General features: G+C 43.7%; 1 protein-coding gene across 7 annotated transcripts in view; it reads right to left on the bottom strand.

The window, feature by feature from the left end:
• Positions 1-7,046: 7,046 nt before the first annotated feature.
• Positions 7,047-27,959, bottom strand: part of LOC119651746 (putative thiamine transporter SLC35F3) — an 82,576-nt gene continuing 61,663 nt past the window's right edge. For 2 of the 7 annotated variants that reach the window (XM_038055476.1, XM_038055477.1), the window contains one exon: positions 7,047-14,614. In XM_038055476.1, the coding sequence (XP_037911404.1) occupies positions 14,171-14,614 (444 nt within the window). In that variant the 3' untranslated portion in view covers positions 7,047-14,170. Of the gene's footprint in view, positions 14,615-16,685; positions 16,707-16,844; positions 16,951-27,959 lie in introns of all 7 variants that reach the window. The other 5 variants (XM_038055479.1, XM_038055480.1, XR_005249487.1 and 2 more) reach the window with 4 other exon arrangements.

Raw genomic sequence — 27,959 nt, 5'->3', positions numbered from 1 at the left:
AACGGGGTATATGTGTACAGCTGTTACGCCCCACCAAGCGTTCACACTGCCCGAATTCGAGGAAATGCTTGACAGCCTTGTTCTCGACGCAAGGGGTCGTAGTCCAAGGGTGATAGCTGGTGACTTCAACGCTTGGGCCCGTGAGTGGGGTAGCAGAGAGACAAATGCAAGGGGCCGCAGTCTATTAGACACTTTCGCACAGTTGGATGTCGTTCTGACCAACGAAGGATGTGTAAACACCTTTCAGAAAGGGGGGTCTACCTCAATCATAGACCTAACTTTTGTCAACCCTGCACTGGCACGTGGTATGTCTTGGTGTGTCAGCAACCACTACACCCACAGCGATCACCAGGCAATCTTCTTTGGGCTATGGGTGGAGTCACCGGGCATAAGATCATCATGCCCGAAACCGAGAAAGATGTCAGGCTGGTCCGCTAAATCTCTGGATGAGCAGACCTTCACGGAGGTGTGGTTAGACCAACCTAATAAAGCAGGCGTCTCTACGGAACGAGCTGTCCATGTGGCCGAATGCATCGCCAAAGCGTGTGACGCGTCCATGCCGAGGAGGTGCTCATTCCCCAGTAGAAGACCAAACTACTGGTGGAATGCTGAACTGGCCAGCCTTCGATCAGCCTGTCACCGAGCCAGAAGAGCAGCTCAAAGAGCGGTAGGCAGAATTGACCAAGGGCAAAAAGAGCGCGCCTATAAGGAAGCCCGCAAAACCCTCAAGCTCGCCATCCAACGGAGCAAGAGGGAATGCTTTAAGGAACTCTGTTTGAAAGCAGACGTAAACCCGTGGGGGAGCGCCTATAGAATCGTGATGGGGCGATTCAGAGGCCGATCATCTCCGCAGATCACGTGTCCTACACTCTTGTTAGAAATCATCCAGGGGTTATTCCCCCAGCAAGAGGAGGGCGTAGACAGCTTCCGGCGACCTCTGAACGACACGGCAATACCGCCAGTCACCAGTGACGAGCTGCTGGAGATCTGCACTAGGATAGGAGATAATAAAGCTCCGGGTCTGGATGGCGTGCCGAATAAGGCCCTTAAGCTTGCCGTTAAATCCAGACCGGACATGTTCGCTGAGTTGTTCGAATCGTGCATGTCCAAGGGGATATTTCCTGCATCATGGAAACGACAGAAGTTGGTGCTACTGCCTAAGGCTGGTAAACCACCAGGTGAGCCAACCTCTTACAGACCTATTTGTCTTTTGGACACTGTGGGCAAAATGCTAGAGCGAGTAATCTATAATAGATTACTCCCGGTTGTTGAGAACCAGGGAGGTCTCTCAGATCGGCAGTATAGATTCCGTAAAGCCAGATCAACCATTGATGCCATCAAAATGGTTACTGGCTTGGCCGAAAATGCAATCCACGGAAGGGGCAGTACTAGCAAATACTGCATAGTGGTGACCCTGGATGTGAGAAATGCATTCGATTCGGCCAATTGGAACCTAATACGGGAATCTCTGGCGAAGATTGATGTTCCCGCTTATCTTGCAGCTATTATCAACAGCTATTTACAAGAACGGAGGCTTTGGTATGACACCGATGACGGACCCCAAGAGTACGTTGTCTCCGCAGGTGTTCCACAGAGCTCCGTACTGGATCCACTGCTGTGGAACATCATGTACAACGATGTTCTTAATCTTCCCCTTCCGGAGGAAGCCACGGTGGTGGGCTACGCCGATGATATAGCGCTGGTTGTTGTCGCAAAGCATCTCGAAGATGCTGAGTTATACTCATGCGAAGCGATCAGTGCTGTTAAGGGTTGGCTTGAGAGTTCTGGTCTGATACTTGCGGAGGAAAAAAACGGAAGCGGTCCTTATCACCAAGCGCCGTAAAAGAAATTTTGCCCGTATTCAAATTGGGAATCATATCATCACTTCTAAGCCTGCGATCAAATACTTGGGAGTGATGATAGATGGGAAGCTTAGCTATAAAGCACATGTGCAGTATGTCTATGACAAAGCATCCACTGCGAGTGTGGCCCTGGCAAGAATGATGCCGAACGTGGGAGGGCCACGGCATGCTTCCAGGTTGCTTATAGCCAGGGTAGTGAGTTCGATCCTGCTCTATGCAGCTCCAGTTTGGGGAAAGGCATTGCACGTTACATTTAACGCTAACAAACTGAGTTCAGTCTACAGAAGAACAGCCCTAAGAGTGTGCTCGGCATTCAGGACTGTCTCAGATGATGCAGCATTCGTCATTTTTGGAATGATGCCCATTGACATCTTGGCAGACGAGATGACGAATATATATAATGCGAAGTATACCTCTCCTTTATCGCAGACGAAGAACGCCGAAAGGGAGAGATAGTTAAATAGATGGCAAGAGCGTTGGGAACGCTCGGGAAAGGGTCGGTGGACACACAGGCTCATCCCTGCCATCAAGGAGTGGTTGGAGAGACGGCACGGTGAGATTAATTATAATCTTACTCAGTTTCTCACGGGGCATGGAGGATATCGCCAGTACCTGTTCAGGTTTAAACTGGCTACCTCACCCCATTGTCCAACCTGCGATGGAGTCCCAGAGGACCCAGAGCATGTATTCTTCCACTGTCCAAGGTTTGTGGAGGAAAGGAAGAGCCTAGAGGAGACTCTAGGAGAGGTGCTTGTACCAGAGAATCTGGTGCGAAGAATGCTAACATGTCAGGAAGACTGGGGTGCGATCAACTCCATGGTCGTATCTATCCAGAGCAAACTGCGAAAGACAGAGGAGATCAGAAAAGCGCGGTTACGTACGCCGCGTAGAGACGAAAGGGGACGAAGCTAAAACAAGCTGACTCCGCCCTGTGATGTAATACCGTACGGTGGTTCCACGGGGCTTGGAGGGAGTCGGGGGTGGTTTTAGTGGGTAAGAATCCCACACGCTGGCGTGTCCAGGCCAGTGTCTTTTGAAGATTTCCACCTCCTCAAAAAAAAAAAAAGGTGGCGAATAGGGACACACCTATTGATGTTTAATTGCGTGTTCATGTACTTTTCTTTTCTGACTGTGCATGGGCTATTGTTTGCTCACCTCTGGTGCATGGATCAAAATGACTATGGGAAGGGTACTCAGAACATAAAACCATTATGAAAGACATGAGAAGAAAGAAACTTACGGTACAGATTCCCGGAAACCCCGTACCGGAAGCTTTTGAGAGTGAGCAAGCAGAGGTGTTCAAGGGAAGTACAATTTTACCGAGAACACCAGTAGCAAAATCCCATAAATCCCAAAGTGCAGGACTTAAAAACAATATTCCGGTTGGCAGTCATGGAGAACAGAGCCCTGATTCGGAGGAATCACCATCACCACAGCTTAGTTAAAAATAGTTGAATTGTCCAACTTTATTAAGGACAAATACAACTGCACCAAGCCATAAAAAGATATATCGCAGCAAGAAGAGTGAAATTCTAAGTCAAAACCTGCTGTCTCAACAGTACTACAGGCTACCCAAGTGACATCTAATCAAATTGTCATCAATCTGCCACCAAACAAGAGAGTGCGAAAAAAAGATGTGGATCCTCCGGGAAATTAGCAGATGCCTAAGAGGATAAAAGATATACTAACAGTTCCGGAACTAAAATTACGAAAGGGAGAAAGCAGGTCCTTCAAATACTAGCTTCGACAATCGAATCGGTAAGGGGGGCGAAAATGGTGGATGGACCAAGAGAAAGGCGAAGAAGAAAGTAAAAAATGCGAATTGCGCATGGAGGCAATTGTGATCACCAATAATCGCAATTTGTCCTAGGCTGAGATGTTGAAAAAGCTCAAAACTGATGCTGACCTAAAATATCTAGGCGGAAATTTCAGCAAGATTCAAAGGACCCAGAGAGCTGAAAAAATCTAGCTTGGGAAAAATTGATAGGTTTCGAACGCAAGTTAAGAAGGCACTTGGGAAGAATGTGACAGTACCGGCGCAAAAACATGAGACCTATATACAGTGCAAGGATATCCATGGAGTGACATCCACCGGAGAAACTTGCACTGTCGTGAAGTAACAGTTCAAGTTGGAAGAACTCGCCGAGGAGTCTATTGTAAGTTTGCGAAAATCCTATGGCAACACTCAATCGGCCGCACTGCAACTACCAGTGGAGGTAGCGCAGAAGCTACTGGCGGCTGGAAATGTTCGAATCGGATGGGTTGTCTACCGTCTGAGAGAGCAGATTTCTTTAAAGTGGTGCATCAAGTGCCTCATGTTTAATCATTTTACGAAGGCACGCAGCACTGATCGGACTGATCGATGCAGAAGATGTGGTAAGAAAGCCCATATTTTCAGAGAGTGTAGTGGGAACCCCAAATGCTTATTGTGCGAAAGAAGTGAGGGAGGGGATAGCCGGTATAGTGGCGGAAGTGCTAAATGCTCAGAATTTAAGAAAGCTCTAACTTCAATAAGAAAATGAGGTTTATTCAAATAAATGCGGGGTGTGGTCAACAAACCATACAATTTCAGATAACCAGCGACTTTGTGAGGGCGAAAATAAACGCGGTATATGTGTACAACTGTTACGCCCCACCAAATCTAACACTGTTCGAATTCGGGGAAATGCTTGACAATCTTGTACTCGAAGCAAGGGGATGTAGTAGAAAAATGATTCCCTGTGACTTGAAGTAGAGAAACATATGTAAGCGGGTGCAGTCTATTAGATACTTTTGCGCGGTTGGATGTAGTACGTAAAGTAAACGCTGGTGATATAAACACAATCCGGAAATGGGGTCTGCCTCAATCGTAGAACTAACCTTGGTCAGTCCTGCACTAAGAAGTGGTGGTCAGCGAGAAGTACACCCACACCGATCATCATGAAATCTTCCTTGAGGTATGGGGGGAGGGCAGAGAACCATCGTGGCCGAAACCGAGAAAGATGTCAAGCTGGTCTGCAATAGCTTTAGATGAGCAGACCTTCATAGAAGTGTGGCTAGAACAACCTAATACAGCTTTCGCCTCTACGGAAAGGAATGTCCATGCGCCCAATTCATCGTCGAAGCATGTGACGTGTCCATGGCTAGGATGTGGGTATTCCCCCCGTAGAAGACCGAACTACTGGTGGAATAGTGAGCTGGCCTGCCACCGAGCCAGGTGAGGCTCAGAGGGCGGTAGGTAGAATCGATCAGGAGCAAAAAGAACGCATTTCAAGTTCGCCATCTAACGGAACAAAAATGAATTCTTTAAAGAGCTCTGTTCGGAAGTGAACCTAAACCCGGGAGGGAGCACCTATAGAATCATGATTTAGAGGTCGTTATTAAAAATCACCAAGAGCTATTCGCCCAGGAATAGCTCCTCGTGCTGGACACAGACAACTTCCAGCGAATTTTGAATGTGATGGCAATAGCACCAGCCACCAGAGATGAGCTGATGGAGATCTAGGTTAGAATAGGAGACAACAAAGCGACGGGTTCGAATGACATACTAATAGGGCTCTTAAGCTTGCCGTAAAATCCGAACATATTCATTGAGTTATTCTAAATGTGAATATCCGAGAGGATATTTCCTGCAGCATGGTAGCGGTTGAAGTTAATACTACTGCCTAAGATTGGTAAACCTTCAGGTGAGCTAACCTCCTACAGACCTATATGTCTTCAGGAAACTGTGGGGAAAATACTAGAGCGAGTAATCTACAATGGATTACTCCTGGTTGTTGAGAGCTAAGGCCTCTGAAAGCTAAATTAGTTACTGGCTTTCCGAATATACAATTCATTGAAATGGTAGTGCCAGCAAATATTGCTTGGTGGTGATCTTCGACGTAATGCATTCAATACAACCAACTGGAATCTAACACGGGACTCTTTGGCGAAGAATGGCATTTCCGCTTATCTTGCAGCTGTTGTCAATATTCATTTAAAAAAACGAAAGCCTTGGTATGACACAGGGCTCCCTACTAGGCCCACTGCTGTGGAACGTCATTTAAAACGATATTCTAAATCTTTCGATTCTGGAAGAAGTCATGTCAGTTGGTCACGCCGACGGTATAGCGCTGGTTGTGATCGGAAAGAATCTAGAAGATAGTGAGTTGCACTCATGCGGAGCGATCAATGCTTTTAAGAGTTGACTAGATAGTTCTAGTCTAACACTTGCAGAGGAAAAAACGGAAGCGGTTCCCATCAACAAGCAGCATAAAAGAAATTACGCCCGTATTCAAATTGGGAATCATATAGTATCATCACTTTCAAGCTTGTCATCAACACGTTCAGTATGTTTGCGACGAGGCATCTACTGAAAATATGGCCCTGGTAAGAATGATAACGCACGTGGGATGGACACTGCAGGTTGGTTATAGTTAGGATAGTGAGCTCAATCCTGCTCTATGCCGGTCCAGTTTGGTGAAAGATATTACAAATCACATGTAACACTAACAAACTGAGGGCAGTCTACAGAAAAACAGCTTTACGAGTGTGCTCTGCCTTCAGGACTGTCTCAAATGATGCTGCGTTCTTCGTCTCGGGAATGGTTTTGATTGATGTCCTCAAAAGAATTGGGATGCGATCAACTCCATGGTCGCATTTATCCCGAGCAAACTTCGGAAGATAGAGGAGACGAGAAAAACCCGGGTTTCTACTCCGCGTAGAGACAAAAGGTGACCAAGATGGAGTAAGCTGACCCCGCTCTGTGATGTAATACCTTATGGTGGCTCCACAGAGTATGAGGGGAGTCGGTAGGTGGACAGACAGACAAACGGACAGATAGACATTTTGTCGATTTTGATAAGGTTTTGTTCCCAACAACACCGCAAATAAAGGAAAGTTTGTCGCAAACTGCGATACTACCACCACTTATGTGAAGAATCCTAGCAGATGAACTCTCGGAGACCTAGCATATTGGAATGAATGTCCTAGGTCCTGTCGATCACATAGCATTAATCTGTAGGAGCAAATATTAGAGTATCAGATTTTTCAAATTCATTTCCAAACTGGAATGAAAACTTAATATGCCCGGCTCACACAATACGGTTAAACACTCCGGGTTCGATGTTATTAATAGACGCGTTGGTCATTGCCGCAGGAGCACTGTCTAGCAAACTCAAGATAGCAGTACTGTTTGTAGATTCATTTTGGGTTGGGCTTTACTATATGTAAAGGGATTCACAGAAAACATGTTCTCAGTAAATTTAGCCGTTTCCGAGTAAATCGAGTTTGACAGACAGAGAAGTGAAAAGTCGCCAGATCTCCCATCAGGTGCGGTCCCAGGTGGCAAATAGGGACATACCTATTGATGTTTAATTACGTGTTCATGTACTTTTCTTTCCTGACTGTGCATGGGCTATTGTTTGCTCACCTCTGGTGCGTGGATCAAAATGACTATGGGAAGGATATTCAGACCATAAAATCATTATGGAAGACATGAAAAGAAGGAAACTTACGGTACAGGTGACCGGAACCCCAGTACCGGAAGCTTTTGAGAGTGAGGAAGGGGAGGTGTTCAAGGGAAGTACCATTTTACCGAGAACACCAGTAGCAAAATCTCATAAATCCCAAAGTGAAGGACTTAAAAACAATAATCCGGTTGGGAGTCATGGAGAACAGAGCCCTGATTCGGAGGAATCACTCTCCACACTGCTTAGTGAAACATAGTTGAATTGTCCAAGTTTATTAAGGACAAGTACAAATGCACCAAGCCATAAAAAAAGAGAGCTATTAGAATGTTCTGCAACAAATCGCAGCAGGAAGAGTGAAATTCTAAGGACAAGTCAAAACCTGCTGTCTCAATCTGCCACCAAACAGGAGAGTGCGAGAAAAAGATGTGGATCCTCCGGTAAATTAGCAGATGCCTCAGAGGATTAAAGGCATACTAACAGTTCCGGAACTAAAATTACGAAAGGGAGAAAGCAGGTCCTTCAAATACGAGCTTCCACAATCGAATCGGTAAGGGGGGCGAAAATGGTGGATGGACCAAGAGAAAGGCGAAGAAGAAAGTAAAAAATGCGAATTGCGCATGGAGGCAATTGTGATCACCAATAATCGCAATTTGTCCTAGGCTGAGATGTTCAAAAAGGTCAAAACTGATCCTGGCCTAAAATATCTAGGCGGAAATTTCAGCAAGATTCAAGGGACCCAGAGAGCTGAAAAAATCTAGCTTGGGAAAAATTGTTGTTAAGGACGCACTTGGGAAGAATATCACAATAACGGGGCAAAAACATGAGACCTATATACAGTGCAAGGATATCGATGAAGTGACATCCACCAGTACAGTTCAAGTTGGAGGAACTTGCCGAGGAGCCTATTGTGAGTTTTGAACGGCATTGATTGTTCCGATCGACGCAGAAGGTGTGGGTAAAAAGACCACATTGCCAGAGAATGCAGTGGAAATCCCAAATGTTTATTGCGCGCAGGAAGGACGAATGGGATAGCTGGCATATTACCGGAAGTGCGAAATGCTCAGAATTTAAGAAAGTTCTCACTTCAATAAGAAAATGAGGTTTATTCAAATAAACCTCAATGATTCCAGGATCGCCCAGGATTTGCTCAAACAGACCACTTACGAATCTGAAGTGGAAATTGCTATCATTGGGGAAGCAGAGAAACATATTAACGAAGGCGCAGTCCGTTAGATGTTTTTGTGCTGAAGCGAAGGTGCGAAGGTGATGTAAATACCGTCCGCAAAGAGGGTCTGCCTCAATCGTAGACCTGAACTTTGTCAACCCTGCACAGCGATCACCAGGCAATTTCCTTTGAGGTATACTATATGTAGGTAAAGCCACAGGGCATAGAACGCTCATGGCCGCTTTGGATGAGCAGACCTTCATGTACATGTCGCCGAATGCATCGACAAAGCATTTGACGCGTCCATGGCTAGGAGGTGCTCATCCCCTCCGTAGAAGACCGAACTACTGGTGGAATAGTGAACTGGCCAATCTTCGATAAACCTGTGACCGAGCCAGGAAAGCGGCTCAGAGCGTCGTAGGTACAATCGATCAGTAGCAAAAAGAGCGCGCCTCTATGGAAGCCTGCAAAGCCCTCAAGCTCGCCATTCAATGGAAGAAGAATGAATTCTTTAAAGAGCTCTGTTCGGAAGTGAATGTAAACCCGTGAGGGAATCGTAATGGGACTATTCAGAGGCCGTTATTAAAAATCAACAAGGGTTGTTCGCCCAGCAAGAGGAGAGCACTGACAACTTCCAGCGACCTCTCAATGTGATGGCAATACCATCAGGCACCAGAGGTGAGCTGATGGAGGTCTGGGGTAGAATAGGAGACAACAAAGCGACGAGTTTGAATGGCATACTAATAGGGCTCTTAAGTGAAATCCAGACCGAACATGAGGATATTTCCTGCAGCATGGTAGCGGTAGAAGTTGATACTAGTGCTTAAGATTGGCAAACCTCCAGATGACCTATATGTCTTTTGGACACTGTGGGGAAAATGCTAGAGCGGACAATCTACAATAGAATACTCCCTGTTGTTGAGAGCCAGGGCAAATTGGTTACTGGTTCACCCAAGATAAAATTCATGGAAATGGTAGTGTCAGCAAATATTGCGTGGTGGAGATCGTCTACGTAAAAAATGCAATCAATTCAACCAATTGGAACCTAACACGGGAATCTTTGGCGAAGAATGGTATTCCCACCTATCTCGCAGCTATTGTCAACAGTATTTTTAAAAAACGGAGGTTCTGGTATGACACAGGGCTCCCTACTTTGCCCACTGCTGTGGAACGTCATTGATAACAATATCCTAAATCTTCCGATTGTGGAAGAAGCCACGGTAGTGGGTCACGCCGACGATATAGACGATATAGTATTTATAAGATAGTGAGTTGTACTCATGCGGAGCGATCTATGCTTTTAAGAGTTGGCTAGATAATTCTAGTCTACCACTTGCAGAGGAAAAAACGAAAGCGGCTCTCATCACCAAGCAGTCTAAAAGAAATTATGCCCGTATTCAAATTGGGAATCATATACTATCATCACTTCGAAGCCTGCCATCAGATACTTGGGAGGGATGATAAACGCGAAGCTCAGTTATAGGCTACACGTTCAGTGTGCTTGCGACGAGGCACCTGCTGCAAGTATGGCCCTGGTAAGAATGATGCCGAACGTGAGCTCAATCCTGCTCTATGCCGCTCCAGTTTGGTCGAAGACATTACAAATCACATGTAACACTAACAAACTGAGGACAGCCTAGAGAAAAACAGCTTTACGAATGTGCTCTACCTTCAGGACTGTCTGAGATAATGCTGCGTTCGTTGGGAATGGTTCCGATCAACTCCATGATCGCAGCAAACTTAGAAAGATAGAGAAGACGAGAAAATCCCGGGTTTCTACTCCGCGTAGAGACAAAAGGTGACCAAGATAGAGTAAGCTGACTCCGCTCTATGATGTAATACCTTATGGTGGCTCCACAGAGTATGGGGGAGTCGGTCGGTGGCCAGACAGACAAACGGACAGACTGACATTGTGTCGATTTTTATAAGGTTTTGTTTCCAACAACAGCGTAAATAAAGGAAAGTTTGTCGCAAACTGCGATACTACCACCACTTATGTGAAGAATCCTAGCAGATGAACTTCTCAGAGACCTAATATATTGGAATGAATGTCCTAGGTCCTGTCGATCACATAGCATTAATCTGTAGAAACAAATACTAGAGTATCTGATTTTTTAAATCCATTTCCAAACTGGAATTTAAACTTAATACGCCCGGCTCACACAATAAGGTTAAACACTCTGGGTTCAATGTTATTACTAGACGCGTTGGTCATTGTCGCAAGAACACTGTCTGGCAAACTCAAAATAGCAGTACTGTTTGTAGATTCATTTTGGGTTGGGCTTTGGTTAATTGGTTGCTGAGATATTGACGCCACTGTTTGGACTTTTTGGTCACCTGATCTTTGCGGAGTTTGAGGTTGTCGATGCTGCTGACTTTGCGTTCCTGCCTTGGAACGTCCCTTTTTATATGGTCCTTGGTTTCTGGAGTGCTAGTAGATGCTTATATCGTCTGTACCTATAAGCAATCGTATTTCTGTGGGGATGAAACGGGGCAGTTTGTATTCTTCAAAGTCCAATTACATGATTTTGTGTATTTGACGGCTTCAGAATTTAGGTTCGAGTGGTACCAATTTATACCCTTGGGGCGAAGATTTTTAGATCTGCGCTGTGGATGCGGCCTGGACCGAGGACGTTGAGATTTCCGTCTGGATGAATTTACAGGATAAATTTGCTGTTTAACTATTTCCGCTCGCAATTCTGCGAGTTGGCTTAACAATTGCTGAACTAGCGGCGTTAAGTATATCTCTGCTGCTGAAGGCGGTGATGTTTGTATATCTGACATTACTTCCGCGAGGCATAGTGTCGAAAGAAGGGCGACGTAGACCTTGTCAGCTACATCGGCTGCGGTTTACAATGGTTGGTCATCAACCGTCGCCATAATCGTTTGAAGAATCGACGATAGGCGCCTTACCCATGGACTACGCATTAGCGGTTTAGGAACTTTGATACCGCCGAGACATTGCAGGCAGCGGAGAACTGGGAGGATTTTCCGTCGAACATGGAAGTGCTCTACATGAGCTGGCTTGTTTTGTCGTCCTGGATGGCACTCAACTGCTTTATTAATTGTTCCCGTAAGCGATAATATGAGTTATCTATCACTCACTCTACGTGGCTTGCGGTTTCGTCCAAGGCAGATGAAACTCATCAGACGCTGCCTCACCTCTGTCCTGAGAGCAGCGTGACCAAAGTGGTTACAAGGTCGCATTTGCATTTGCTCCCTTATATTAATTCAAAAACACAACATGTGTATGAGTTATAACAAGGACCCAAAACATCCTTGTAAAATTCAGGCCTAAGCCGTCCGAGGCTAAACTGGACTTTTGTTTGAGAATCGAGGGATTCCTAAGTCCACCAGCAACTGGGGTGCTTGCCCAAGAATGATGGTTCCGTGGGCCATAACCGTGGAAGTATGTTGCTTTCCAACTGGTCCGGCCCGCTATCAGTGACTGCGGAATTAGGAATCCCTCGACTCCCAAACACAACCCTGTGTTTATATATTTAATTTGTTTATTTGGTTGGAACATCGATTCTGCTTCTCATTGAGGTGTTCCCAAGGTGAGTGCTGTTAGTAGACTGTCTCTTCTACCGACTGACGGCTCTACTTAACCCTCTAGCAATTAGCTAACTTTAAGGAAGTAGTTCACTTCGGTAGAAGAGAAAGATAATTAAAAGTTCTAATGCCAGGCAAGCGGAAGTAATTGGCATCGCCATACTACCAAATGTGAAGCATGGTATTTGGATTTGCCGCCCATGTATCGATTGTGGTTGTCGTAGCAGAGCCACTTTTCATCGCCAATAACGATGCGATTCAAAAAGCCCTTTATTTTTAAGGTTTTGTGTAAAACAAAACCGTATTAAAATCGGTTTACTGTCTGTCTGTCTGGAGAAATTCCATGATTATGTGCATTTTAGATTTAAATGCCAACATCACCACCAGCCATCATCAAAAATAGATATTCTCATGCATATATTATGTGCTACGTACTAATGGGACAAATGCACAGTCAAATGACTTTATAAAAGAAATACACAAAACCTTTCCTACCTGAAGCGTTCAGCTTCCGGTTTCCCGACTTGTTTGATATTCAAACAGTTGTCCGCGTGTGAAAAAAAAAGTCTTTCCCAATTCCTCGGCTTCAATTCGTGTGGCACTTAATTTCCTTTCTTTTGGATGATTCCCAATTCTTTCAACTGTGCGGAAATTGCTGGTTATATCACTCCTAGTGATTCAACAAGTTCTCTTGGGTTTGGCATGGATTTTCGTTCAATGGTCTTTCCAATTTTGTGACTTCAACTTTTTTCGGCTACCCAGGACGTTCCTTCAACGTCAAAATCGCCATTTTTGAAGCATCGAAACTAATACTCACACGCTTGTTGCAATGGAGCATTTTCTCCATAAATTTCACAGAATAATCGATAACTTTCAGTTGCTTTTTTCTTCCAACTAAAATAAAAAAGTAAAGCTTCCCGCAAATATGTTTCATAAGCGCAACACTTGACATGTTTGAAGCAGAAAGAAATAAGTTGTTTGGCATATACTGAAATCTGAAGTCTGATGATCGCGGTTCGCCATGAAGTTGGTTGCAGTATAGTTTGAAGCGATTTAATAGCTTAAAAGCCAGCTTTTGTGGAATCTTTAAATTTAGTTTATACACGTAATATATAAAATCTAAAGATAAGTTTGTGTTAACATTACGGATTTACAGGAACCAGAACATTACAATTCTCAACAACAGTCAAGTGGCCATCAAACCACTCAAATGCAATGTGTTTCACCCCAAATTGGTACTGGTACTTTGGGTTTTAGGCCATATTGGTATAGGAAGTAAAAGGGCAGCAGATGAGTTGCCTAGAAAAGGATCAGAATCACGGTGCTGTAGATTAAAATCCTTCTATAGGAGTGATAAAAAAAACTATAACCGTGAGACTTAAGGACGAGGGAGAACAAATCTGTCGCACCCAATTCAGAAGGATGAACATTTTGGGAGCTCCAGCTATAGTACCAAGAACAGGGTGGCAGGAACAACAACTGGAGATACTGGACGTACCACATCATACCTATAATCCTTCCTTCGTTTGTTTCGAAGGACGAGAAAGGTAGTAATACTAACTCACCCCCACGTTTGCCATTTTCTAGCTTCACTAAAAATTATTCTTTCTCTATTAGGGAGCAATTGTACTCAATACTGTGCTATATCTATCATATATCATCGCTTCAAGGCGGCCTCTTAAATAGGAGATATTTCATAGGAAACATATATACATTACTGTAAAAGTTAGGTCATAAATTGGATAGTGAAGATCTACAGGCTATGGTATATGCAATAAGAAAAGGAAGGTTGGAATTTGATTCCTAAGTGATGACTGATTGTCGTTTAGAAAAAACTTGAGTTTTCATTTTGATTTTACTGTACGTAAGATACGAACCTTTATAGTCCTTGAAATGAATATAAGATTCAACATCGTTAATGTTGCATTCCTGGGGAGGAAGGTGCTACAAAAAACAGGCTGTTATGACTGCTGTCCCTGAGAATAGTTTATATGAAAGAAATTGATAAAATCTACATTTTCAGTGAACTCAGGTTTCTAGAAAACTCCAGAGATAGAGATAGAGATAGTGAGAGATCGGGAAAATATTCTAGGAAGTGAGCCTTGAAGAGTCAAATAGCGAGTGAGAGAAACTATTCCTAATTTGAACATATGAAAAATAATTTAATCTGTGGCTGCATAAATGGATGATTTACGTCGGAACCCTAAACTAAAAAAGTGCGTTTCAGAAACTGTTTTCTTGGGCTCTGGATCGGTACCAAAAAAGGCTGACAATCCTGCTCCGACGGATGGAAATCGAGTTGGTCTTGTCTTAGCATGAGATACAGTAAGTCCTGATACTGTTCCGCTTGCATTATCATTGATCGATCCAATGCCCCCTTCTGTGGTCCCTGCACCTCCGCCACTTCCACTCGGTATTCCTCCTGTTCCGGATGGGGTTGCTGCTGGTGTTGTTGTATAGTTGGGGGATAGTGATAATGGTGATAAATCGGTCATCTCACACGACCGGACGGGGATCGAAGATGGGAACGTATATAGCCCGTCCGATAGTCGATGACGGTAGGATGTTGGCCCGTTAGCGAACCGCTGTGGGGACCTCGTCCCCATCTATAAAAATATAAACATAAAACTTTTATTTTTTAGATCGAAATTTTAAGATTCTATTTTGTGGTGTAAACACCATCGCTAATTTCACTAAGACTCTTTTCACATTTCAAAAGATTGATTGCACAGTTGTGAGCAACAGATTGCAGGAATATCCTTGGTGTATTCTTAATAATTTGGCATGTAACGCATCGTTCAATAAGTCTCGGGACTAGCGTAGAGATGGCGCTAATAATGCCATTTATATACCAAGGTTCAGAAGTACCAACCTTCAGATAAGATGTGTCAAAATTTGATGTAATTCGAAACATAACCAAGAAAGCTATAGTGGTTAAAGTGACGCTACCTTTGCAATCGTGAAAAAATTGACTAAAACGAGTTTCGTATGTTGATAAAACATTGTTTTCTAATGGGGAAAAAACACTGTTCAAGCTCAGCAATGGCTTGAAAAACGTTATCCGGACTCTACTCCGTCGAAAACAACCATTTGTCGGTGGTATGCTGACTTGAAACGCGGTCGTGCTGATACAAATGATGCGGAACGTTCGGTTCGGCCAAATGAGGCAGTAACTCCCGAAAACGCCAAGCAAGTATTGAAAATCGTGATGGGTGACCGCAAAATGAAAGTGCGCGAGATAGCTAAAATGGTGAACATATCAACTGGTAGTGCATTTACTATTTTGCACCAAAAATTGGCTATGAAAAAGGTTTTTTCCAAATGGGTGCCGCGTTTGCTCACAATGGAATAAAAGCAACAACGTATCAATGATTCGGAGAGCTGTTTGGCACTGTTTACTCGCAATAAACAGGATTTTTTGCGTCGATATGTGACAGTGGACGAAACATGGGTTCACCATTTCACTCCGGAGTCAAGTCGGCAGTCAGCTGAATGGCGTACGACCGGTGAAAGCCGCCCGAAGCGTCCCAGAAACACAACAGTCGGCCGGCAAAGTGATGGCGTCCGTATTCTGGGATGCGAATGGTGTAATTTTCATTGACTACCTCGAAAAAGGAAAAACCATCAATAGCGACTACTACATGGTGTTATTGGATCGTTTGAAGGCCGAAATAGCGAAAAAACGCCCAAACGTGAAGAAGAAGAAAGTCATTTTTCGTCAAGACAACGCACCGTGCCACAAGTCAATCAAAACGATGACCAAATTCAGCGAATTAGGTTTCCAACTGCTTCCTCATCCTCCGTACTGGCCGGATCTGGCCCCAGCGACTACTGGCTCTTTGCGGATCTCAAAAAGATGCTCCAGGGAAAAAGATTTGGCTCAAATGAGGAGGTGATCGTTGCTACTGAGGCTCATTTTGAGTCAAAAGACAAATCGTTCTACAAACATGGCATTGAAAAGTTAGAGAAGCGTTGGAATGATTGTATTACACTTGAAGGAGATTATTTTGATGAATAATAAAGAATTTTGCCGATAAAATGTTGTTTTCATAGTTAGTCCCGGGACTTATTGAACGATGTCTTCAAACTTTCATAGGAATGCTGAAATATAAAGTATCTTTTCTCCACTTCAATTCTCTCCCTGCAATCAAGATGCTTTGAACCCAATATGAATAATTTAATATTCATAAAGTACTTCCCCTATCCACTGTGTTTCATATATAAAAACTAAACACAAAATACAACTAATTCGATTATGTAAGTCAAACATTTTCGGATATCTAAATAAGCGTTTCAGGTGTGAAAGCAGTGTGTTCTGGAGTAGTGTTCAAATATCATCAGCTCGAATGAAAGATACAATACATCTTACAAACTCCTACAAAAGAAAAGCGACTTGCACTTGAAGCTCTGTAGAGGAAACTTGAATAACTATTATCTAGAGAATCTAGAGTATCTAAAGTATCTAAAATATATTTACGTATCTACAAGGAATACTTACAAATCTTATAAAATCTACGGAAAAGCGTTTCATATATATATTTTTTCTGTATCTTTTCTTCATAACAAAAGAATAAAATAAACTTATTCTCTCTTCATAGTCGTAATATTACAAAAATCTTTTTAACTGACTTAGATATATTCAAAAAAACTGCAATTCGCAATATATTTCTTACGTACACAATGCGCTATTACAAAATTCTGAAAGTACAAGTGAAATATTTTGGAGGAATAAAATTAAATCAGAAGAAGAAACTAGAAAAGATTTCGATTTTGAAAGTAATTAGAGGAGAATGAAATTAAAATTAAATTAGTTAAGCTAAATAGATAGAAACTTACCTAGATTTAGTGAATTTTTCATGTATTTTTTGAGCGTGTTTTGTCCTTCGCCTACCTCGTTGCCGGTGTGGTGACAACAATGTCGCGCCTACAAAAGGCCGGCCGACTGGTTTTTACCAAATTTCATACACGTTTTTTTGGTTTTTTTAATTTTTTTTTTATCGAAATTTCATTTTCGATTTGTTTTTTTGTGTCATTATAGCACCGTTTTTTTCGGTTATATTTAAAGCAGTATTTTGGTGATTTTTAAGTTTCAATTTGGTTTTTTTTTTTTAATTTTGTTTTTTTTTTACAGAAGAAAAGCCAATAGAGAGTAGTAGAGTGGAATGCATATATTTAGAAAAAGTTTGAAAGTGTTAGATAAAAACACACATATATATTCGTTAAAATACATCAATTTATGGATAATTAAAGATACAAAAATATAGTCAATGGAAAAAGCAAACAGAACCAACCAAGTCATTGAAAAATTTGAGAACTTAACTAAATCGAGAAGTTAGACGCATACAGAAACTTTCAGAAAGAGATCCTCAACCACCTTCAGATCTAGATTTTACTCATAGTCAGCTCAGGGTAGAATGCGTATCAACAAGACTAGAATCAACAAGTCGGGAAACCGGAAGCTGGACGCTTCAGGTACGAAAGGTTTTGTGTATTTCTTAGTACGTAGCACGTAATATATCCATATATTATGTGAGAGTATCCACTCTCGGGTGATGTCAATTCATGGTCTTCAATTTTCAAAGGAGTAACAACTTTGCCGTATTATAACTTTGTTAGTAATAGTGCGATTCCCACGAAACTTGGTAAGATTATGCTCTACATTATAGTCTACATCACTTCGTGGTGCCAATCACAAAAAAATATAGTAATATATAAGGTCTACAAATAAGTTCTGTCGGTCCTTTCTTTAAATTTGAAGCTTTATTGTTCAAAGTATTGCCCATCGCTAGCCACAACTTTCTTCCATCTTTCAGGCAATTCATAGATACCATCGCGCCAAAAATTGGCCGGCTTGGCCGCTATCCACTCATAGAGCCATTTTTTGAGTTCGTCGTAATTGGAGAAGTGCTGGTCAGCCAAGCCATGCTGCGTCGACCGGAACAAATGGTAATCAGAAGGAGCAATGTCTGGGGAGTACAGCGGGTGGGGTAGGACTTCCCATTTCAACGTTTCTAGATATGTTTTAACGGGCTGTGCAACATGTGGACGAGCATTGTCATGTTGTAAAATAACTTTATCATGCCTTTGCTGGTATTGCGGCCGTTTTTTCTTGAGTTCGCGGCTCAAACGCATCATTTGACGTCGGTAGAGTTTGAGCGTGACCGTTTCGTTCGGTTTTAGCAGCTCATAGTATACCACACCCAGCTGGTCCCACCATATACACAGCTTGATCTTCTCACCATAAATATTCGCTTTGGCTGTCGATGATAAGGCATGGCCGGGGTATCCCCAAGTTGCCCGACACTTAGGATTATCGTAATGGATCCACTTTTCATCGCCAGTAACTATTCGATGCAGTAAACCTTTCCTTTCTTGCCTTTGGAGCAGATGTTCGCACATGAAAAAACGGCGTTCTACGTCTCTTGGCTTCAGTTCATACGGAACTCAATTTCCGACCTTTCGGATCATTCCCATTGCTTTTAAACGGTTGGAAATGGCTTGCTGAGTGACTCCAAGTGTTTTTCCAAGTTCTTCTTCCGTTTGAGATGGATCTTGGTCGAGCAATGCCTCTAATTCTTCATCTTCAAAAATTGTTGGCCGTCCGGCACGCTCTTCGTGTTCCAAGTCAAAATTGCCACTTTTAAACCGTCCAAACCACCTCTGACATGTTCGTTCAGATAGAGCATGGTCACCATAAACTTCCACCAAAATGCAATGACTTTCGGTTGCTTTTTTCTTCACATTGAAATAATGAAGTAGAACTCCCCACAAAAACACATTATTTGGTACAAAATTGGGCATTTTCGTTGATGAAAAAAGTATTGTTGTTTACACTTCAATTAAATAATTTATACTGACGTTTGTGCCTATTGACAGTAGCTTTCCGATGAATGTTTGGAAATGTGGATCAATGGAATAAAAAACAAGCTACGCCATCTATTGTGAAAACCGACAGAACTTATTTGTAGACCTTATACTATTATTAACTTTACTTGAAAAGATATCGGTATGGAAGGTATTTCGGAGCCCAGGCACCATATAGTGTTTTTTTTTCAGATTTTTCGGTTTGGTAGTTTCTGAGAATGGCCCCCTTAAAGAAATGACCACTTTCAACCCGCCGCACTCCCCACCCTTCCAACGAATGTCAAAACTTAGACCGGCTTCGAAAAGTACTAATCGAGACCTTTAATTTGATACCCCATATGACTATATTTGATGAAAAAAAATTTTACACCCCCCTTTTGCATGTATGGGGACCCCCCCCCCCCCCCTTAAATTCAACGTAAAAGGATGTAACTCACGGTATATGTGAGCGTTCACAGTTCCCATCTTTGTACCAAATTTGGTATCAATCGCTATAACCGTCTCCGAGAAAAATGCGTGTGACGGACAGACAGACAGACAGACAGAGAGAGAGTCGCGCAAGATTTGCTTGCACAGACCACTTACGAATCCGCGATGGAGATTGCTATCATTAGTGAACTTGCCGTCAAATGTAGACCGGATATGTTCGGGGAACTGTTCGAAACGTGCATGTCCGAGGGTATCTTTCCTGCACCATGGAAACGGCAGAAGCTGGTGCTGTTGCCTAAGGCTGGCAAACCGCCAGGGGAACCAGCGACCATCTCAAATTGAAAATTTACCGTAGTGTCGACCGCCTTGTCACCTTCTATAGTTCTGAGAGTTGGTCGAGTCTAGTAGAAAATGAAAGGCGCCTCGCGGTAATGCAGACGAAGATGTTGCATTGAACGTGTGGCATAACATGCCTTGATCACATTCGAAATGAGGATATAGGAAAATTGCAAGGGAGGCATCTTCGATGGTATGGTCAATTAATTCAAACTAACGAGAATTTACTTGCCAAGGTTGGTCTGAACATCCAAATCGATGGTAAGCGACCAAAAGGCCGGTAAGAACATCGATGGCTTGATAGGCTGCATAGTGATTTGAAAGTCTCGCGACTGCATCCAGATCAAACCTATGGCAGAGTAAAGTGGCACAACTGATCAAGACGAGTCGACCCCGCCGATAAAGGGTAAAGAAGAAGGAAAAGGATCTTCCCAATACATACTTAGAAAACCCAAAAGTTAACAATTGATTCCTTGAGAACTAATTATATCAAGTTAATCTCGACCCCTCGAAATAATTAATTCGAGAACCACTCGTTCCCTTCATCAGTGCTAACAAGTCTGCTGCAGGCAGCTTAATAAATGTCACTAGCGAATAAAAAATAGGCAAGTCTTAATTGTTGGCATCGATGAAGGGAACAAGTCATCATGAATGGTGCAACAACCGGTATTCGGTCTAGGCATACCTTAATAAGGAACTCCAGACATCCCGGTTTTCCGCCGAGGTCCGCCAATTCGATATCCCTAAAAGCGGCGTTCTAACCTACGCTATCGCTCCACCTCAGGCAGGGTCTGCCCCGTCTTCTTTTTCTACCATAGATAATGATAGATTCAATGACCCGCCCACCGCAACCTATTCAACCGGATTTTATCCACAACCTGATGGTCATGGTATCGCTTATAGATTTCGTCGTCATGTAGGGGGCTAAAAATTCTTCGGAAGGGAACAAGTGGTTCCCGAAATATCGGTATTTGCAAGACCAATAAATAATAACGGTGGTCAAAGGGTAGTATAGGTCCCAGGGCGCAGCGTGGTTTCATACCCACGATGGAGCATAAAACCTGGGAAATGCCTGCTGAACCAACACCAATAGCTCCACTACCAAACCCTATCTCCACCTCCACGTGACCGCTGGAGTTTCTTCTTAACGAAAAGCTGCAGACAGAGAAGGATGAAGGCGAGTCTCCCGCGCCTAAAAACGGGACAAATTGCGCCAACTGGTCATCCAGGTTGGGAGTTGGGTAGAGCTGACAGCCCTACATAGAAAAGCGAAGTTACGAACCCACAACAGGGGCCTCAGACAGGACGGACTTTAAAACGACGAAACCGGCAACGACAAAGGAATAATGATTTGCGCATTTTCTCATGGAACGTGCGCTCCCTGTACAAACCGAATGCTGCTGAGCAGTCAAGCAGCTACTCGATACCCTGCCCCAATATAGGGCTGCTGTAACAGCGTTACAGGAGATGCGTTGGACAGGGACCGGTTTCCTGGAGAAGAGCCACTACACCATATATTATAGCGGTCATCCAGTAAACCATGTGTTCGAAGTAGGTTTCTTAGTCAGCCAAAAAATAAAACCTGCTGTTATCGGCTTTGAAAACATAAGCGAACGGCTATGCACTCTGCGCTTGCGAGGCAGATATGACATCAAAATCATACTTGGGGATTTTAACAGCCAAGTAGGGAAGGAGCCCGTATTCAGGCGATACGTTGGCTCCCATAGCTTACACCAAAATACAAATGATAATGGATTGCGGATTATTCAATTAGCAGTGTCACACGAAATGGTTATTGGAAATACCTGGTTTGCGCGGAAAGCAGTCCAGAAACATACGTAGGTCTCTCCAGACGGGATCACTTTCGGCCAAGTTGACCACGTCTTGATCGAACGCCGCCACCTCCCAGCCTTGATGAATATCAGAACATATAGGGGAGGGGCCAATGTAGACTCGGAACACTATCTCGTTGGCATGATGCTCCGAGCTCGAATACACCACCCAGAATCCCCTCTGACAATCAGGTGAGAGTTAACACTGAAAGCATCCACAACACAGCCCTCCCCAACACCTATAAGAAGGAAATGGATGCTGCTATAACCGTAGTCTACAGAGATCCTGGAGATGAAGTATCAACAAATGATCTTCACAATCACTTGAAGAACGTTATCATAACTACGGCCACAAACATACTTGGCCCCAGCTGTAAAAAGAGTCGGAACAGCTGGTTTGACGATGAATGTAAGCTGGCAACGGAACGGAAGAATGCCGCATACCGAATAAAGTTGCATTCCCAAAGAACGCGGGCACGCGCAGAGACCTATCACGAACTCCGTCGAGCGGAGAAGCGACTTCACTGACGGAAAAAGGAAGCCTGGGGGAACCAACAAGTCTTTGCACTAGAAAAGTACAGGGAGCAACCGCACCAGGCGCGGAAGTTTTACCAACAAGTCAGCAGGATGAAGCCTTATACACCTCGATGCTCATCCTGCCGAGACAAAGAGGGAAATCTGATTTCCGACAGAATGGGCATATTAGAGCGATGGGTTGAGTACATTGATGAGCTACTAAACAACCAGAACATCGGAGAGTTGGAGGTCCCGCCAACTGAAGACGACGGACAAATACTGCCACCACCAAGTTTAGGAGAAACAGTCCGTGCAATTCATCGGCTAAAAAATCATAAGTCGCCAGGAGCCGATGGAATTACAGCCGAATTGGTTAAATATGGAGGCGATCAGTTAGACCAAATGGTTCATCAACTTGTGCTCAAGGTATGGGACAGTGAATCAATGCCTGACGATTGGCAACGGGGCATTATCTGTCTCATACATAAAAAGGGAGATATCACACAGTGCAGCAATTATAGAGGTATCACGTTGCTGAGTACCATCTATAAGATATTCTCCGCTATCTTGCTAGGCCGGATAGCCCCATACGCCCAGAACATCATTGGCTCACATTAAAGAGGCTTCACTCCAGGCAAATCAGCAACAGATCAGATTTTCTCTCTGCGGCAAGCGATGGAAAAACTGTTGGAATATGGAAATCAGTTGCACCATCTATTCATCGACTTTAAAGCCGCCTATGATAGCATAGCCAAGGTAAAACTGTACACGGCCATGAGCAAATTCGGTATTCCGACGAAATTGATAAGACTGACTAGGCTGACCCTGCCCAATGTGCGAGGCCAGATAAAAGCAGCAGGATCACTCTCAAGACCATTCGACATCAACAACGGTCTACGACAAGGGGATGCGCTATCATGCGTCCTCTTTAACCTGGCCCTCGAGAAAGTGATCCGTGATGCTGAGGTAAATGCAAGAGGTACGATCCTCTTTAAGTCCACCCAAATACTGGCCTATGCTGACGATATCGACATCATGGGAAGAACCACCCGAGACGTATAAACTGCCTTCATCCAGATCGAGCAGACGGCAATTGGCGCGAGATCTTGGGCTGCACATCAATGAAGGCAAGACAAAATATATGGTGGCAACGTCAACACCGAAGACGAATCAACCAACAACATCAAACCGCACTGGTCAAACACGAAGAAGAATAAGGATAGGAGAATACAACTTTGAGACCGTTGACAATTTCTCCTATCTAGGGTCGAAAATCACAACCGATAACAGCTACGATGATGAAATCCGCTCACGGTTGTTGTCAGCCAACAGCGTCTATTTCAGTTTACAAAGACTGTTCCGCTCGAAACGTCTCACCATAGGGTCAAAACTCTTGCTGTACAAGACTATGATCTTGCCAGTCCTCATGTATTCCTCGGAAACTTGGGTTCTTAGCAAGAAAAATTACGAACTCTTGGCCGCGTTCGAGAGAAGAATCCTCCGAAGAATTTTTGGCCCCCTACATGAGGATGGACGATTCCGTAGCCTACACAATGACGAAATCTATGAGCCATACCATGACCGTCCGGTTGTGGATAAAATCCGGCTCAATAGGTTACGGTGGGCGGGTCACTGAATCCGTATGGATGAAGATGATCCCACCCGGAAAGTCTATAAGGGCAATATCTATGGTAGGAAAAGAAGACGAGGCAGACCCTGCCTAAGATGGGCCAGGACGCCAGACAGCTCTTAGGGATATCGAATTGGTGGACCTCGGCGCAAAACCGGGATGTCTGGAGTTCCTTATTAAGGCAGGCCTAAACCGGATACCGGTTGTTGCGCCGTTGATGATGATGATGATGATGAAGAGGCTTGTCCTATTTCCCGAGGACAAAACGGAAAACGGTTCCTTGGTGGAACCAGGAATAGCGAAAATTCAGGAAATTAACCAAGCGACTTCTGAACCGTGCTTGTAAAAGCAATAAGAACAAAGACTGGTTAAACTTCCAGAAGTCACAACATGAATATAAGAAGCTCGTTAAGTGTTGGAAACGAGAGGCTTTTCGAGTGTACTGTGAGTAACTGGAAGGCGAAAGAGAAACTTCAAGGCTGCGCAGAGTCCTTAAAAGGAATGAATCTGTCAAGCGGGACTCTCTCAGAAAACCCGATAATACCTTCAAGACCTCCAGATTGGAATCAGTACAGACTCTCTTTAAAGTACACCATCCGGGAGAAGTGGTGAGAGAATTGCAAGGGGAAAATTAACAGCTCTTGCAACCGCTTCAACGCGGAAGTATTGCAAGATGAGCCGTAACCCTTTGGAAGTGGTTGTTACCTATGAAAAAGTGAAAATTGCCATATTGTCCCCTGAATACTTCAAAGCACCTGGCATGGATGGAATATATCCAGCAATGCGACAAGAAGGTATGAAGCACTTAGAGCGATCGCTACCAAATATTTTTTTAGCAAGTCTTGCTTCGGGCAAGCCGCAGTGGCATGTTTCGAAATTTTTGAATCCCCAGTCATAACGTTTTGCTTACGGATTGAAATTCAACCGTCTCAATGCCTACTTTAGAAATCAATTTAGACGGTACATACTTGGATCATAATCTCATTGCGTGTTCAATTATAGAAAATCTTGAGAAGGTATTGTGATATCATCGTGCTAAAATTTCTGTAACTATGCAAGAAGTAGTAGCAGTTGTGGCTTTTTAGCAGAGGCAAGGCCACGATTTTGCAATGGAGTTTGAGAGAGAAAGACCTCCCGCTTCAGTCTTCATACCCTTCTTGCGGGGACGAGGTTCTGAGTTAACTCCTATCGTTTCGACATGAAAATAACCTTACTTCGGGGCACCATAACTTTTTGAGGGAGGATAGTCTTCATAATTTTTTAACGGAGTTAGAAAGGAGGAAGCTTCCACTTTTTTCCTACACATACTTCTCTTCCTCAATGTGTAAGGTTAACCTTCCAATTTTCACAACGTTGGTATAAAAAAAGCCCTACTTCAAGGATCCATCACTTTTTAAGTGGGGACTGAGCCACAAGTTTTCATCGGATTTAAAGGGAGGGCCTTCCCATCCCCCTCCGTAAACTTTCCACTTCCTCCCAGGATGGGGTTGAAAATTCAACCGTTAACTTGATCTTTTCCAACGACCCTTACATCTCGGAGAATGTGCCCCAAACAGGGTGAGAAAATATGTATGATCAGGAATTGATAAGGACATTTCTGAGTGGATGGGAGCTTCTTTGCATTATCAACGAAGGAACATTTAATGATACATTCTAAAACACAACAATTCACTCAGAAAAGTGCTCGTTTTAAACATATCCACATAGGTATCATGGCTCCTCTACCAAGGTTGGAGCGAAATAGATATATTTTATTCAAATTTGAGTTTGTTTTGTTTTGTGCGCGCCACGCAGTAAAAGAATGATTAAGTGATGACATTGATTGCTTAAAAGAGTAATAATGGGCCGTAAAACACAGCGTGGAAATATTGGCAACAGTACTGGTATACGTCGCCCGCTACGCCTTTTGAGTTGGGTACTTAAGATTCTAAGGACTGAAGAAGGAAGCAACTAGCTCTCGAAATGTCATATGTATGCATCAATGGATACTTTTGATATAGTTGAAAAGGATATTTTCTCCGAGCAATTTAATGCAGTTAAGGGGAGGCTTCCTAAAGTCATCTTTAAAATCGTGATGGGTGATCTGAATACCAAGGCTCTGATAACACCCTGCTCGGATATGAGATGGAGAAACATGATAATGATGGGAAGTACGTGGATTTCTACAACTTCCACCGCCTCGTCATTGGTGGCACATTGTTCGAGCACAGAGCTTGCCATAAGGACAGTTGGGTTTAGACTGACCGCCACCGTACGAACAATTAGATTGACCACTTCTCGAGTAGCAGTAGGAGTTGTCTCCTGGATGTGTGTGCTAAGAAAGGCGCCATCATCGCACCAAAAGGTATCACCATTTGATTTTCGCTTTCGTATACTTGCGTGTTGCGTCCGCTACTTGTCGCAGGGTTGAGGAGCTGCGACCTTCTAAGTTCAACATCGACCACTTGTATGATGCAGTTAGACTGAGTAACCCGCATGAGAATATCGATGAGCATTAGGCTACCTTCAAAATTGCTCTTTTCTCGGACTTTTGTCGACCACGTCCCGAAGAGGCGTGGAAAGATCTAGCTGACTACGAAATCGTGCAAGCGGATCGATGAACGGAAGGGGCTGAAGGCTCTATTGACCGCTGCGAGTGATGGCGACCATGACGCACTCGAACTCAGATACCGAACGAAATCCCAAAAAGTTCAACGTAATGTACGCCTTGACAAGAGAGAATTTGCTATTGCTCAAATTGAGTGCAGCCGCTGGGCTTCATACTCTACCCACAGAGTTATTTATCACTGCATCTGTAGTGGAAGAAGGGGATGATCGTTGAGATTCCAAAGAAGAGTACCCGTTGTAAGTGTGATAATTGGAGGGGTGTTTGCCTGCTCCCTTCCATTGTAAAGATAATAGTTAAAATAAAAATGAAACTCATCAAAGAACATCTCTAAAGTTTGTCTGGCAGAGAGCAGGCTAGTTTCTGTTTCGGATCCTCCTGTATTGAACACATCAACACCCGACGGATCATTTTTGAACGCTGCAAGGAGTTTAGATCTACACTTCACATGCTCTTTATCGATTTCGAGAAAGCTTTCGATAGCGTGAACAAGGAGTGTATCTGAAGGGCTCTACTTAAAAGGAGCATCCCGGAGAAACTAAAAACCATTATCAGAGCGACATATGATGGAGCGAAATGCCGGAGGAGATAGTGTCAGGTAAAGCGTACTCCGATGATACGACACAGACGGGTGTTTACGAAGGCTTAGAGCTTTTGAGTAACAGTGGGGTTCACTTTCCATGTGCTACTTACTTTAGTGTACCAGGTTAATCCCGACCTGAGTTGCAAACGCAGAGCTGCATGCGACTAGGCGCGTGTCATGGGTTGCTTATAATGACATGACCCACCGGGTTAGCTACGAATATCGCAGCTTAATCCTGTAAATAAGTAGCCACGGAGAAGCAGAAAGCATTTGTGCTCGTCTTCCCTAACCTATTCTTCTATTCTTCCCTTTCAGGGGGAGTAATCCTCTTTAAAAAATCCGTAATCCGGGGTGGAGGAATCGACGCGCCTATCGGACGAATTGCAATAACGTTACACTGTATTTCAGCGGCTCCCCTTCAAATATCTTTCCTACCTTCGGAGGAAATCATAAGACATTGGGCAGCATTGGGACTCTGCTACAGAGTTGACTGCTTCTCCATTACTTGTGGCAAGAAATTGGGGATAACAACATTTTAAATTCTTTCAATGGGACCCCAGGAACACGAAGAGAGTACCCCATGGTTAAGAATCGCTCAACAACATCAGAGCGGCTCTTCGCCTTTGGATGTTTTGGCGGTTATGCCGTCAACCACCAGGGACGGAAGGTCTAGTCGTCGTATAGTTTGGACAAATCAACTAAATAAATTCATTGTCCGCGCCTATTACTGTGTCACGGATTTGGAACGAAATCCATCAGGGTACAAACACCGATTCCATGATGCATTCATAACCCGTTTTCCGGAACTAAGTCATGTACCGGAGGAGAACGTCGTCAACTAATACCGAATGATAGTGAACAACAATCGAGTTGACCTACCAACTAAGTCACAAATTTTCTAGGCCAGAGGTTTCACTTGAGCTCAGTCTAGAGTCATCAACTTACCGGAATAGTGAAAAGGAGCAACACCTGTAAGGTATTTCATGAACCCAATAATCAGGAGAGGCTTAGTGACTGGGGATATCGGCCCAATTTATAATGAGGCGTCGACCGCATTCCAGGTCGCATTCACAGAATATGCAGAGATTCTCCTTGACGCTAGGCCAAAAATTCTAAAACTAAAGTTTATTTCGTCAACTACGAACATTATTGCTGC

The sequence above is a fragment of the Hermetia illucens genome, chromosome 3, assembly GCF_905115235.1.
Source record: "Hermetia illucens chromosome 3, iHerIll2.2.curated.20191125, whole genome shotgun sequence".
NCBI lineage: Eukaryota > Metazoa > Arthropoda > Insecta > Diptera > Stratiomyidae > Hermetia > Hermetia illucens.
The sequence above is the reverse complement of the archived record's forward strand: the minus strand, read 5'-3'. Positions and strand labels throughout refer to the sequence as shown.